Raw genomic sequence first — 13,806 nt, 5'->3', positions numbered from 1 at the left:
AGTGTTAAAATTCTAAATCTTATTTTTGCAATTGTGTTTGAGCTTAAAAGGTGTTTCTGTGGCATCTGTGCTATTTTAGAGGATGGGCTAAGCTCTGAGCAGATGGCAGAAGAGAATTCTCAGTTTGTGGGACAGGAGCAAGCTCTGTGGTTGGAGGCACTTAATAGCAAGCAAAGTTTTCTTCAAAGTTATTTTCCAAATGAGTTTCCCCACCCCAAGTGAAATAATGATCAAATAAGAGTTTACTGTTTTAGTTTTTTTTTTTTTTTTTTTTAGCATAAAGTGTTTTAATATATTTTCACAGAATTTGAGAGGGGTGGAGGTGATTAAGTGCAATCCCACATAACAGAACTGTGAACTCTGGCACATCAACCCAACCTGGAATTCTACATCTGGTAGCTATGTGTATGCTGATGTGGCCAAACTATTCAAAACCAACTATTAATTTCTTGATCCAAACAACTAAAATTTCTTTTTCTTTTTTTTCTTGTGGTGCTGGGGCTTGAACCCAGGGCCTTCTGCATGTGAGGAAAGCACTCTACCAACTGAGCTTTATCTCTAGCCCCCAAACAACTGAATTTTTAAAAGCCTATGAAAAATGTGTCAGGCAAACAGCAATGTCTTCAGGGTTATAATCATTTTAGGTATGAGTATCTCCAAGGTCAGATTAATTTAATTGAATAATCTTTTTATAGTTCACAGTAGGTAGGGCTGTTTCTGATACTGCATGCTAGGCAGAAGGCCTGGGTTTCAGAGTCTTTCTAAGTCTCCTGGGTATGTCTGAGGGTTGGGAAGCAATCACGAAATAAACAACAACAAAGTGAAACTCCCAAACTATTGGCATCACAATATGCAGATTTTGTGTGATTATGAACAATGTCTAATAGCAACAACACTTTGTGATGTCACCCACCCAACTGCAGTCCAACACAAGACATAGGGTGACGGATTATAATTTAAGAGTAGGCTGTTTGTGCCTTTTCATGCTGGATGTAATTAGGAGAGGGAGGCTCTGATCTCGGAATGCTTGGGGTTCTTCAAGATTTTTAAATAGCCTTATGTGGCAAATGAAACTTCAGTTTTGCAAAACCTTTTATACTTGTTCCTTGGAAGCCATCTCTTAGTCATTTTGCCGCTGGGTGAGAGGACTAGAACGGGCTCATGCCTGATGACTCTTTCCTTTTGCATTGGTTGCTGATAAATTTTACCCTAAAATTTTTAGAAACAGTGACTGTCTGCTCCTACTCCCCTGCCCAGGATTTCACCTGTGGAACGAAGGAATGGGCAGAAGACACCAGTATTGACACTGTCCCTTCAGCCACCTTCTCGGATGAGAAGCATCTATGTTGTTGTTCTTTTTATTAAGGTGTGGCAGAACCCGCCTGTGCTCTTGACCAGCACAGCTTTCAAATTAATGTACCCTGTCTCCTGAATATTGAAAGTCACTGGAGCAAAAATAATGGAAATATAGCCCTCTTTTACCTTGAAGCTGCCAGGGGAATCCACAGGACAGTTCTCGGGCTCCAGGATTAGATGCGGATTTAAGGAGAGGAGGGGCAAACCCTGCCTGTCTTTGAAATAGAGTCTCCAGCTGTGCCCCAGTAGGAACATCTCCTGGCCTGTCCCCTCCCTGATCCCTCGATTTAGTTTTGATGATCAGGGCTGACCAGTCCCCTCCTAGAGATGAGAATTCCACTGCTGTTTGGGCAGATAGCAGTCACCAAGGTCAAGCTTAAGAAGGAATTATTAGTCAGGACTGGGCAAAAAAAAAAAAGGTGAGGACTCTGTTTTTCTATTCAAGTTCTTTAGAGAATGCTTGAAATCTACCCACAGCACTATGTTAAAAGAAAGAGATGAAAAGGAAAAAAAGAAAATCACACACACATAGGAAACAAAGCCAAGGGAGAGGTGAATAGAAACAGCCTTTGGGGAATAAAGGAATTTCTGTCACTTTCAAAGATTAGATTTTTAAGGGTCTATGGCAGCTTTAAGTCTAGTTGTCAAGTAGCAAAATTACTCTAAAGAATGAGGAGGAAAACATCTCAAAGATGGAGGCTGCAAATGCTCTAGAAGAGGAGGGCTGAGTAAAACGAAAGCGCTCAGGGGGTCCGGAAACCTTAGCTTCCCTGAGACTTTTATTGTTACCACCCCAAATCAGTTATGTGACATTTGCAGGCAAAGAAAGCATTTGCAAATAGAAAGGGTGGGGGCTTTAGAAGTTTTTATCCTTAGTTTATATTCTCTTGGAAGGTTGATCTCTCTTTTTACCTGGAAGAAATAAAAATGGTGCATTTCCCTCAGAACTAAGGACCATAAGCCTCTCTATTTGGGCAACTGCAAAGTGACTCTGGGTGGGGAACTCTTTAGGGGATAAAGGAATTCATCTATGTCTTTACTTTCTGGAAGTCGAAGTCAAATCTGTGGGGACACACCTCGCAGAGCCTGCGCAAGGACTGGAAGGAAGGCCATTCCCCATAAGGAGAGCTGATATGTCCCTTATCCCCCAGGCATGTCTCAAGCTACTGAAGTGATCTGCTTTTACTGGAGCAGAACCACCAATGCTCTGCATATTTAAATTCAGTTCTGGAGCTGGGACAAGCTAATCCCCTTGGCACCCTGGAGAGTCTGATAATTATTCATTTCTGTTCATTCCCAAGACTGCCTTCCCTGCACAAGTGTGGGTGTGAGCCTTTTAATAAAAGGTGTAGCACAGGTTTAAGTAAAAGTTAAGCATCAACAGTTTACAGCCCTTACACATCAAAATATTTATCCCTTAGCTCCCCATCTCTTGCTTCTTACTAAACAAAACTCACTGCATAGCCATTTCTGAATTTCTGGGAGGTAAAATTCTGCACAAGCATGCGTGCACGCACGCGCGCACGCACACACACACACACACACACACATTCCCCTTGGGAAAAAGGTATAGGTCAGCAGGAAGCAGCATGGGAAATCTCAGAGGATCACCATGGAAGCCAGAGGCTATGAACAAAGTCACTTCTCCATTTTGCTGGTTTAGCTTGTGACTGCTCAGATTTTATTCCACCACGTCTCCAAAGCTATGCCCCCAAATAATTTCAAACAGAGGTGGGCAGTTTGGAAAACAGGAGTAGTCATACACAAGTAAGTGGTGTATGCCAGGCATAAAGGTATTTTTAGACACCATCTTCAACTGAGTTCTTTGATGGTCATTTTTACATTTGCCTTCTCCCATCTCCACCTTTCTCCATTGTCTTTTCAGTAATTATCTAGCACTCTTTTGACTCAAAAAAAAAAAAACATGTAAGCTAGGAAACTCCATTTATTTAATATGTTCAGACTTTTAAAGCCAAAGTAACAATGCACCCCACCACTTAGTGAATATCTGCACCATAAAGCATGTCCAATTTTCCAAGAGTGTAGTAGTGTAGTCCCAGGATGTCCCTGGCTGGACCAGTTCATTCCCAGCTACAATATCTCAGCACCTGGCAGTAGTTCTTTAGGATTCATCACATCCAATTCATTGTCCTCAGGACTCATTATAGAATTGGAGCTTTAGAGAATCCAGCATAGTGATCAATGGCTGTGTCTATATAAAGGAAGGATGGGGAAACAGGTGACCAGGGTGGATTTCAAGGAGAGTAACCTGAAAGCTGCTCTGGGAAGCTCTAACCAGCTCAATCTGGAAGGGCTGGCTGTACAGGAAGGGTACATATAATGTGCTATGGTGCTGTCCACTCCTTCAGGCAAGGGACCTGCCTGCTGCCGTGTGCATCTTCCTGGGTTAATCTGGCAGAGAGTGAATGCTGTCTGAATTCAGTTTTCATTGTGGAAGAGTGGGGAAGGGACAGTGTTTGGGAAGAGGAGGTACAGTTTTAGAAGGGCAGGAGAGTCTGCCTGGTACGCTGCAGTGGTCCCAGCTCAAAGATTGGCTCATGGTAGATACTCAAATGCTGGCTGAATTAAGAAAGGACTGGAAGGACAGAGAAGTCTTGCTGTTGGAACTAGGCCTCAAGAGAAGGGCAATGGAGATAGGGATGTTATATCCTGAGGCACTGACAGTCAGAATTTGACCTCCTAATTCTGAATTTGTAGAGTCTTATGGTTTGCTGTGGGCCCTGTGGTCCTGATATTGACACGTCAGAGGGTCAGATCTCAGTGGTGACTGGAACTTCTCTGAGTTCCCTCTTGGACACCACTTCTGTGGCTTTACAGTCTGACAGGCTTGTGGTCCAAATCACATCTGGATCTCTCTCCCTTTCATGAACCCCAAGTGGAGACAGTGAGGACTCAAGGAACCCCCAAATGCCCTGCTCACTTGTGCTGGAAGGGGTCCAGATGCTGTCACATCTATTTTAAAGAGAAATCTCTGATGCCTTTCGGCCTCGGGCGGGGGTAGTAGGCACACAGAACATACTCTGCTGAGGTTTTCATTCAGCCAACTTTGTATCCAGGGAAAAATGAGCTAAAATAAAATATAGGTCCAGTCAGTATCAAAGACAAGCTACAAGTCACTGAGTAGACAGTTCCTAAGACTGTGCTTTGTTATTAGAGAGTGAAAAAAAAAATTAGTCATGAATAAAATCCCAGAAAGGATTAAAAGGGAGTAGAAGGTTCTATGCTGAGTAAGGAACCTAGTGTGGGACTAAACCTTTCCTTCTTTAGGCACAAAGGGGTCGCTTGATACTGTTTCTCTTCAGAGAATTGTGATTGAACTTGACTTAGAATTTTTTCCACTGTTTAAGTGGGATCTCACACAGGAAAATTGCATTTTGCTGCCCTTGGCATCTATGGTCTTTAATTAAAAAGAAGGCCATCCTCCTTCTCTATAGAATGAGAAAATATGTACATTGGCCAAAGAGAAGCCTCCTGTACTTGAGTATTTGTATGTACATGTGTTAAGTTGTGCCTTGGTATAAGGAACCAACAGCTTCAGTGTTCCAATCCCCCAGGCAAGCTCCTACTTCCCTTTGGTGTTACAAGTAACCCGGTTATTCAGTAAAGTGTCAAGAGGTTAGGTCTAACAGTATTGTGGCCATATTTACACCAACCTACCACAAACGACTGGGGAATATGCTAGTAGTAGAGCTTATCTTGGACAGTCTGAGCCAGAAATAAGACAAGATTTATAAAAGAAAAAACAAAATACTTGTATTCCTACATGTACCAAACGTGCTAATTCATCTCAGCGTAGTGTTCTTTTATAAAGTGCTTCAGAGTTGGACAGAATACCTTTGGACATCATAACTAACATAACCAAGACACGTTTACATTCCTATCAGGGCATAATATTGTGAACACTTCCACCGAGACTGCAGAACTGCTGTAATTTTTTTTCTAAAACATCATGCCATCTGCACACATAATAAAATAATCCAGTAGTTGCCATGCTAAAACAGGACTGGTAGTGATGGGCACAGACAGTGCCCCAAAGGGAACTTGAGTTATGCACAGTGATGAAAACTGGAAGCCATCTTCCAGTGAAGGGTCTGCCAATGACCACTTGGAACAAATTGGCACTGTATAATTATGCACCTCATTTAAAAATCCACAGCAAACTAAGATTTTTTTTTCCCAAAGCTTATAATCTTGACTGAGTGGGTGTTTTTTCATTTAATCCGGTTTATCTGTCAATGCTCCAAGGATCTCTTCCGGCAGGGCCATGAGTTAGTCTTTCTGTGGGGAGCAGGCAGGCCATGTTCATACCAACTGGCAGGACAGCAGCTTGGAAGGCTAACCGTGTTTATGGAGAACCCTCGGCTGAGGCTGCAAGAAGAAAAAGGAGGAAATGTGGTGAGTTACTTCCTTTCTGCTCCCAGATACTGACATGTAGCAATTATCTTATTCAAACAAACCCTAACACCCTTAGGTCAAAGAGAAAGCTCTAGCCAGGATGGTGGTTACTCAACTGAAGGGTGGATTTGTGGTGGCTTGTGTTTATGGAATGTCCTTTCACCATTTGGCAGGGCATGGAAGACACCCATCTCAGAGGCGGGCCAAGCTGCCTGGAAGGAAGGAAATTGGCATCCAGCTCTGTGACGGGGACGTGGGTTGGGAAACCATTTCACATTTGTGGGGTTCATGCATGTACTTGACCTGGGGGAAGATCAGACCTGGGAAGGGTATGAGGCTTTTCGGGGGGGTGGGGTGGAGGGATGGTTTCATGCATCAGGAAAATGGTCTGGGATGAAGCCTATAAGGATATATTGGAAGTAGTATGGCTGGAACTTGAGTTTGTTTGTTAAAAAGTCAGACTGGTTGAGCAGGTTAGGGACTAGGAAGAGAAAGTCATTAAAACTGACAAGAGATTGAACTATTTGAATTGCAACTCTACTCATGTTTGGTCTTGGGAATGCTGGTACAAATATATTTTCCTGATTTAAAATCTTTAATTTTCCTATTATTTTTATCTGGGTACTTCCTATAGTTCCCTATGCTCAGATCTCATATAATTCATTATTATACGAATACAACTATTTTGCTCAGAAAAATATTAATATAGTCTCATTTAGTACACAAAACTATTGGGCAATGAGAGAGAAGGACACTAAGAGTTGTTGATGTAAAAGAAAAAAAACTACTAAGTTTCAAATCAAACTGGTTCTTCAAAAGAGAGAATATATATAAAAACTTGCTACTTCTGAGAAAATGCAAAATTAAGAGGTACAAATAAATGTATTAAATATCAAATAAAACTACACACTTCCGATAAGGTTGTAATGTAAGTGGAATACTAATATAATGCTGATGGCATTGTACACTAAAAAAATAATGTCAATTTATTTAAAAATATTAAAAAATTATATTTCTCAATCCGGTGACCCCAAAGGAAATAATTTTATGAAAGATGATATATTTACATATATGTAACCTAGAAGTTATTTATAATAGAGTAAAAATTGGAACAACCAGATTCCTATTGTTGAAAATTTAGGTTAAGTAAATAATGATAACTTAATAAGATGGATGAGCTGGGCACAGTGGCACACGCCTGTAATCCCAGCGGCTAGGGAGGCTGAGACAGGAGGATTTCAAGTTCAAAGCCTGTCTCAGCAAGTTATTGAGGCCCTAAACCACTCACTGAGACCCTATCTCTAAATAAAATACAAAAAAGGACTGGGGATGTGGTTCAGTGGTTGAGTGCCCTCAGTACCAAAAAAAAAAAAAAAAAGATGGATGATTACATGGTCATTAAAGTAACACTAATTACGATGATTATGGAGCAACTTGATAAACAGTTATGATAAGCTACAGTATATACTGACACACCTGCATGAGAAGAACTGTGAGTGAAAATGGTGCAGCTGCTAGGAGTTTTACTATTATCATGTTATTTTGCAAAATAGCCCCCCAAATTAGGCTCACAACACTGTAGACTTGACCCATGTGTATTGACTGAATGAAGCATCATGATTATTTTCATTCTCTAATACTCTCTAGAAAATAAATACTTTACAGTTATTCTAAGAGATAATATTCTAGTATTATTGAAGGCGAGGCAGAGACCAATGGGAGTAAAACTCTTTGGTCCAGGTCAACTCACAAGGGAGCAGCACAGCTTGGAAGGACAGCAGAGATTTTCTAGGAAACCAATACAGGACATTATTCTTGAGACTTTTGCTAAAGTCAGATCTGGAAAATGGATGACACTAAAAATGACTATGAACTGAAATAAACATTATGAAGAGAATGATAATAAAGAGGCAACCCTACGGGATCACTATACTTCAGATCCTTGCCAGCAATTGATAACTAGGTTTATCATCCAAATAACCATGGTGTTTTTTTTTTTTTTTTTTTTTTTTTGGTACTGGGGATTAAACCCAGGACTTCTTGCATGCCAGGCAAGAGCATTATCACTGAGCTATATTCCCAGCCCTTTTTAACTTTTTTTTTTCTTTTTTTTGTTTTGTTTTGTTTTGGGACAGGGTCTTGCTAAGTTGCTTAGGGCCTCACTGAATTTCTAAGGCTGGCTTTAAACTTGAGATCCTCTTGCCTTAGCCTGCCAAGATGCTGGGATTAAAGGTGTGTGCCACCATGCCCAACCTCCAGCTCTTTTTAGAAATGCTGTTTTGAGGAAGAGTCTTGCTATGGCACAATCCCCTTTGCCATCTTTCCGGGACACTTAGTGATTCTCCATTGCTCTTGGATGTTTCTGCTGCCAGCACTCTGTTTGGAGTGGGTCATGGTGATGCATGGGCTCTATGTGAAAACAAGAGGGTCCCATTTACATCCTTAACATGAGACACGTGTTGGGTTCCATCCCTGTATGCTTCAGCCACCTTAGACTCCTTCCAGCTCCCTGTATACACTGGGTTGCTCCTGGCCTTTGCTCAGACTTTCCTTCCCTTTAAGGCAGCTTGTGGGTTTACCCTCTGACAACAGTGAATCCCAACCCCTCCATCTTTCCAGGTCCCCTCAAAGTTCACTATGAAATCTTCTCTCCCTCTAGATACAGCTAGCTACTCTCTTCGTGAGCTAGTAAGATTTCTTAAACTTATTACCATATACTTTATTTTAATGTATCCAACACTCCCCTTACACTTCTTTTTTTTTCTGAGGGGCTAGAGATTGAAACCAGGGTCATAACCCTAGCCTACCTCTTCAACTTTTTAAAAAAATATTTTGATTAGTTTTTGATGGACCTTTATTTATTTATATGTGGTGCTGAGAATTAAACCCAGTACCTCACACAGGCTAGGCAAGCACTCTACCACTGAGCCACAACTCCAGCCCCCCTCTTCAACTTTTTGAAGGTGGTTTCAATGAATTATTGTGCCTTCCTAATGCAATATAGAGTGTCATGTATACAGAAAGTGCTTAATAAATCTTTGTGACATTAAGAAAGAATGCTGTTAGAGAAAAATCTTTGTGTGTGTGTTTGTTGAATTCAGGAACTAATTTTGCATTCTTGGAATCAATCATCATTTCTGCCTAGAATCTGGCATGAGTAGGGAAGCTTTAGGAGCATGGGCTGTGACGGATCTCAGTTCACATCCCAGGCTCACCACATACCAGCTGTGTGATGCTGAAAACATGAATTTCTCCAAACCACAATTTCTTCACCTTTAAAATAGCAAGCAGACTCCCTACCTCATTGGGTTGCTGGGATGATAAAATGGGCTCAGATGATAAAGAACGCTCAGAGGTCAAGGCTTTGCACTCTCTGCTTGCCTGCAGAGGTCACGGTTACCATTTTGGCTTTCACTCTCCCCCAGAGTAGTACAGAGTTCAGAGACAGTTCCAATTAGGAGAGGGTGAAACACTTCAAGGGCAGCAAGGGGCTGCCTGGAGGCAAGGCAGCCCGCAGAGGGATCAGGAACAGATCTGGACTTGCTATCAGTTTCCCTGTTTCTCACTGCAGCAGCCAAGGGGCTGAAGGGCTTGGTAAGGGCAGGGAAGGAGAAAAGGTGCTGTGTTCCAGAAGCCCACATGCAATGGTCTGAAGGAAGGGAGCAGGACTTCAGTTCTTAAAAGGAGGTTCCGTGTCTTCATTCAGAAGGAAGGGGACTTGTCTTCCACCTGAAAGTGTCCTTTGTGGAAGTCAGGTTTGAGGTCTTTGGGGTGGGTCTAAATTGCACTGGGATGTGGGACAATGTGCATCAGGTATGAGATCCACAACTGCCCCAGCATAGCAGCTCATGAACAGAGCTCACATTTCCTGAGCAGCTACCCTGTGCCAACTACATTTCATAAGCAGTCACTCATTGCATCCTTGCCATCAGCTCTGAGGATTACACTACCCACTAACACAACTGGAGAAAACAAGGGCAGGTTCCTGAGCTTGTCACTGCTGTGCTCTGGTCTCCCACAGAACTGAGACTGGCACCCAGATCTGCTCTCACCACTAAGCTTTCCTGACTCTGTGAGAAGGAATGTGTGTGAGGAAAATGCAGGAAAGAAATCAAGTAACTGCTGGGTAAGAGTTCTCATTAACAATAAAAGTGGTTTGACCTAGAGAGTCGGTCCCTTTCTATTTAACAGTTCTTGTGTCTGGAGCAGTGGGTCCCATCTGGGTGCATTCTCTGTCCCTTGGGACAACTGGCAATGTCTTCACACATTTCTGCTTGTCACACTTAAGAGGTACCACTGGCATCTAGTGGGTAGAGGTCAGGGACATAGCTAAACACCCTAGAATGTGCAGGAGAGACCCCACAGCAAAGAACGACCCAGCTTACAATGTCAACAGTGCTGAGGTTGGTTTAGCAGATACAGGTCCTTGTTTATTTTCTATTCTTGGTTGCGAGCCAAATACATCCTTCCCAAAATAGGCCAAGATAAAAACCAACCTAAGTGGGCCTCTTATATGTACAGGAAATAAGGTTAATTTCAAACCTCATTCCTCTCTTCTATCCATCATTTTCTCATTTTATTTGATTTTATATTCAGTGTAATCAAACCCTCTAATACTAAATCACTTCTAACTTCTAGAACCCTCACAGGCATACCGTCATATGAATCAAGATTGGATGATTTAGACAGGTATGCTCAATTAATTAATTAGTATGTATGGAAGAAGTTAGGAGATAAAAAAAAGAACAAAGCATGATTTATGTGGCAATAAAACTAAACTCTGCCATCAGCCCTTTTGGTGGGAAAAGTCATGTCTTTTGGGTGGCACTGATTCCATTTCTGCCATTCCTTGACCCCAAAAGGTTGAAGGGGTATTTGCTCCCTGAGAGTATGATTAAGTAATCAACTTTACCTCTGACTACATGGAAATGATGGTCAGAATCTGAATGTGGGTAAAGGGTAACAATAGAACAAATGATGCCTATAAACTAGGATGTAACTCTCAAAATTCCCTGTCAACTGGGAACCATAATGAGTCTGTCATGGTTAGTTTTATGTGTCAGCTTGATTGGGTCACAGGGTGTCCAGATATTTGGTTAAACATTAATCTGGGTGTGTCTGTGAAGGTGTTTGTGGGTGAGATGGATGTTTGAGTTAGCAGACTGAGAAAAGCAGAGAGCCCTCCCTAATGTGGGTGGGCCTGTCTAACCCACAGAAGGTTTGAATAGAACACACCTATAAGGGATAATTCACTCTGTGTTTCTTTGAGCTGAGACTTTGGTCTATATCTGCCTTTTGACCCAGACTCAGACTGGAGCTATACCTTTGGCTCTTCTGGGTCTCCAGCTTGTGTATTTTGGGACTGCTTGTCATCCATAATGATGTGACCAATTTCTTATAATAAATCTCCTCTCTCTTTCTCATATCTGTCCATCCATCCATTTATTTGTCCATCCATCTATCCATCCATCCATCCATACATCTATTCATCCATTTTGTTATTCTGTGTCTATGGGGAACTCTGAGTAACACGGAGTCTACAGACAACAATAACCTCGATACTAAGCACTATCATTAACCAAGTGCTTACCATGTGCCTAGCATCTTGCAAAAAACCTGCGTCCATTTTGAAGCAACCAAAGCAGATAGTACCACCACAACCCCCACTTCCAGATAAAGAAAGCCAGACTTGGAGACATAAATAACCTAAGACAGGCTGTGGTCTTTAAATCAGGCTGTAATCCTTGATCTGCCTAAAAACTGTCAGGGACTTGTTGATTCCAAAGTATTAAGTAGGAAATGTGAGGCCTCAAGGCCCCATGGGAACGTTTTCAGACAATCATTAATATGTAGATGGGCTAAGAGGACCTTGGCCCCCATCTCTTACTCTCTCAGCCCTCAACTTTAAGGTTTCATTTAGAATGTGATTTGCTGCCTGGTTTTACACTAGCTCCAGGGGCCAGGGGGTATGGGGAAATTCTCTCTAGGGAGTTTTGGAGGGTTCAGGTGACCCTGTCCCCACTTATGCATATTGAAAAAGAATGCACTTGTGAGCAAGGTGTTTTCCCCCTTTCCCTCAGTCCTGGAGGTGGGGTGGGGACAAGGACACTGTGTTTGTCCTCATTAAGAGGCTCAGAACCCTCTCCATATTAAAGATGGGGATACTAGTTACCCTGATTTGATCACTACACATCACACACATGTATCAAATCATTGCACTATACATAAATATCTAAATTATTATATGCTATAAAAATCACAGTTTGATTTATGGGACCCCTCCCCCCAATAAACAGTAATTCTCTCAGAAATCAACTCTGCTTCCTGTGGGTTAAATTGAGTCTCTAGATTCTAGGGTTTCAAGATTCTGACATTTTGACTGGAAGTTCCCCAGCTTGCCTGCATTACACTCACCTGGGGGAACTTCTTAAAATTTTTATTCTGTCTAGCCTCCCTCCATCTCCACCGATTCAGAATGTCCAAGGGGAGGATCGGAAAACTCTATAATAAACAAGAGGCTCGGTAATTCTCATGAAGCCAGCCTGCCTGGCAACAGTCCATGGAAACACCTACGTCTTTCCCCTGGTACTTAAATGGTAGTTATTTGTCCTTTGGACAGAGAAAAGTGGTATAGGCTGTGGGAAAACTTGGTTTATAGCCTTGCTCTTTTCATATAATAAAATATCAAGAATCTTGGATATAATATAGTATAGTCACTTCCTTACAATCCACAATGCTGGTTTTAGAGTGGGATAGATGGGTGAGGCTTTGAGACCTGGCAAGCCATTCAACCAATCCAAAGTTCCAGGGATTCAGGCATGTTCTGTCGTCTCCATACTGTTAGCATCTGCCAAACGACATATATTCTTTTAGCACTGAGTAAAATTTCCTTCCCTGTTTGGTGATGTAGGCCTTGAAGAGTTTCAAATTTGTGTCATCATACTATACTAGAATCTGTAACATACTTTATTAGAACTGTCTGATGATGCCTGACGAGTGCTTCTCAAACTTCATTGTTTAGAACTCCTCTGGAGGGTTTGGTAAAATACTTCTCTGGGTCCCCAGTGGTAAGAATGTGATTCAGTAGTCTAGGGTGGCCCATGAATGTGAATTTCTAATAACATTGCAGGGAAGACTGTTATTGCTGGTCTGAGCACCTTCCTGAAGCACTACTGCTCTGAGCCTCAAGTTCCTTCAGGCAAACAGTATGTTTTATTCTTTTTTTTTTTTTTTTAAAGAGAGAGTGAGAGAGTGAGCGAGAGAAAGAGAGAGAGAGAGAATTTTTCAACGTTTATTTTTCAGTTCTCGGCGGACACAACATCTTTGTTGATATGTGGTGCTGAGGATCGAACCCGGGCCGCACGCATGCCAGGCGAGCGCGCTACCGCCTGAGCCACATCCCCAGCCCCAGTATGTTTTATTCTTCTCTTTCTGTAGTAAGGGGTAGAGTGTCTGCGATGCCAAAGGTGCTCTTGAAATGCTTGGTTAATAAATGAATGAGTATAGAAAAAAGTCTACATTAGTGAAGTTATCAGTTCCTTCAGGTCTGGGGAGAATTGATTAGTGGGGGACAAAACACTGTTTCTTGATGAGAACTGATTTAGGAATATCAGTGTCTGCAGGTATCAGAACTTCATAAAATCTCTGTGATCACTGGGCATATATCTATTAACCTCTTTATCTAGAAGACTGCTGCCCACAGTGGACCATCACTTTGCATCCCATGAACTGGAGATGATGTCTTCCTGGGAAAGAGATCCTTTGCTCTCAGCAGGGATGTGTTTGTACAGTCAATTAGTCAGTGGAAACCCTGGTGATTTCTTCTACACCAGACAAGGGCAAGTGTCTCAAGTCAGTATATCCTGACAGCCACTGTAAAAGCCCACAGAACTTTCCAGAAGAAAACTCTGTCCACTGGCATAAACAACAATGAATTTCATGAGAGAGCATGAAAATATACATAGAAGTTTAATCCAAGTTGTCACTGCAATTCCCCTCCCTCTCCACAATGCCAGTATACTCTGAGGGATTGCT

General features: G+C 42.0%; 1 protein-coding gene across 1 annotated transcript in view; it reads right to left on the bottom strand.

The window, feature by feature from the left end:
- Positions 1–2,612: 2,612 nt before the first annotated feature.
- Positions 2,613–13,806, bottom strand: part of Samd12 (sterile alpha motif domain containing 12) — a 376,179-nt gene continuing 364,985 nt past the window's right edge. The window contains exon 5 of the mRNA XM_027952472.3: positions 2,613–5,745. Coding sequence (XP_027808273.1) covers positions 5,723–5,745 — 23 coding nt within the window. The 3' untranslated portion in view covers positions 2,613–5,722. The remainder of the gene's footprint in view (positions 5,746–13,806) is intronic.

Source organism: Marmota flaviventris, chromosome 15, assembly GCF_047511675.1.
Source record: "Marmota flaviventris isolate mMarFla1 chromosome 15, mMarFla1.hap1, whole genome shotgun sequence".
NCBI classification, from domain to species: Eukaryota; Metazoa; Chordata; class Mammalia; order Rodentia; family Sciuridae; genus Marmota; species Marmota flaviventris.
This window is presented reverse-complemented; position numbering and strand designations above follow the sequence as displayed.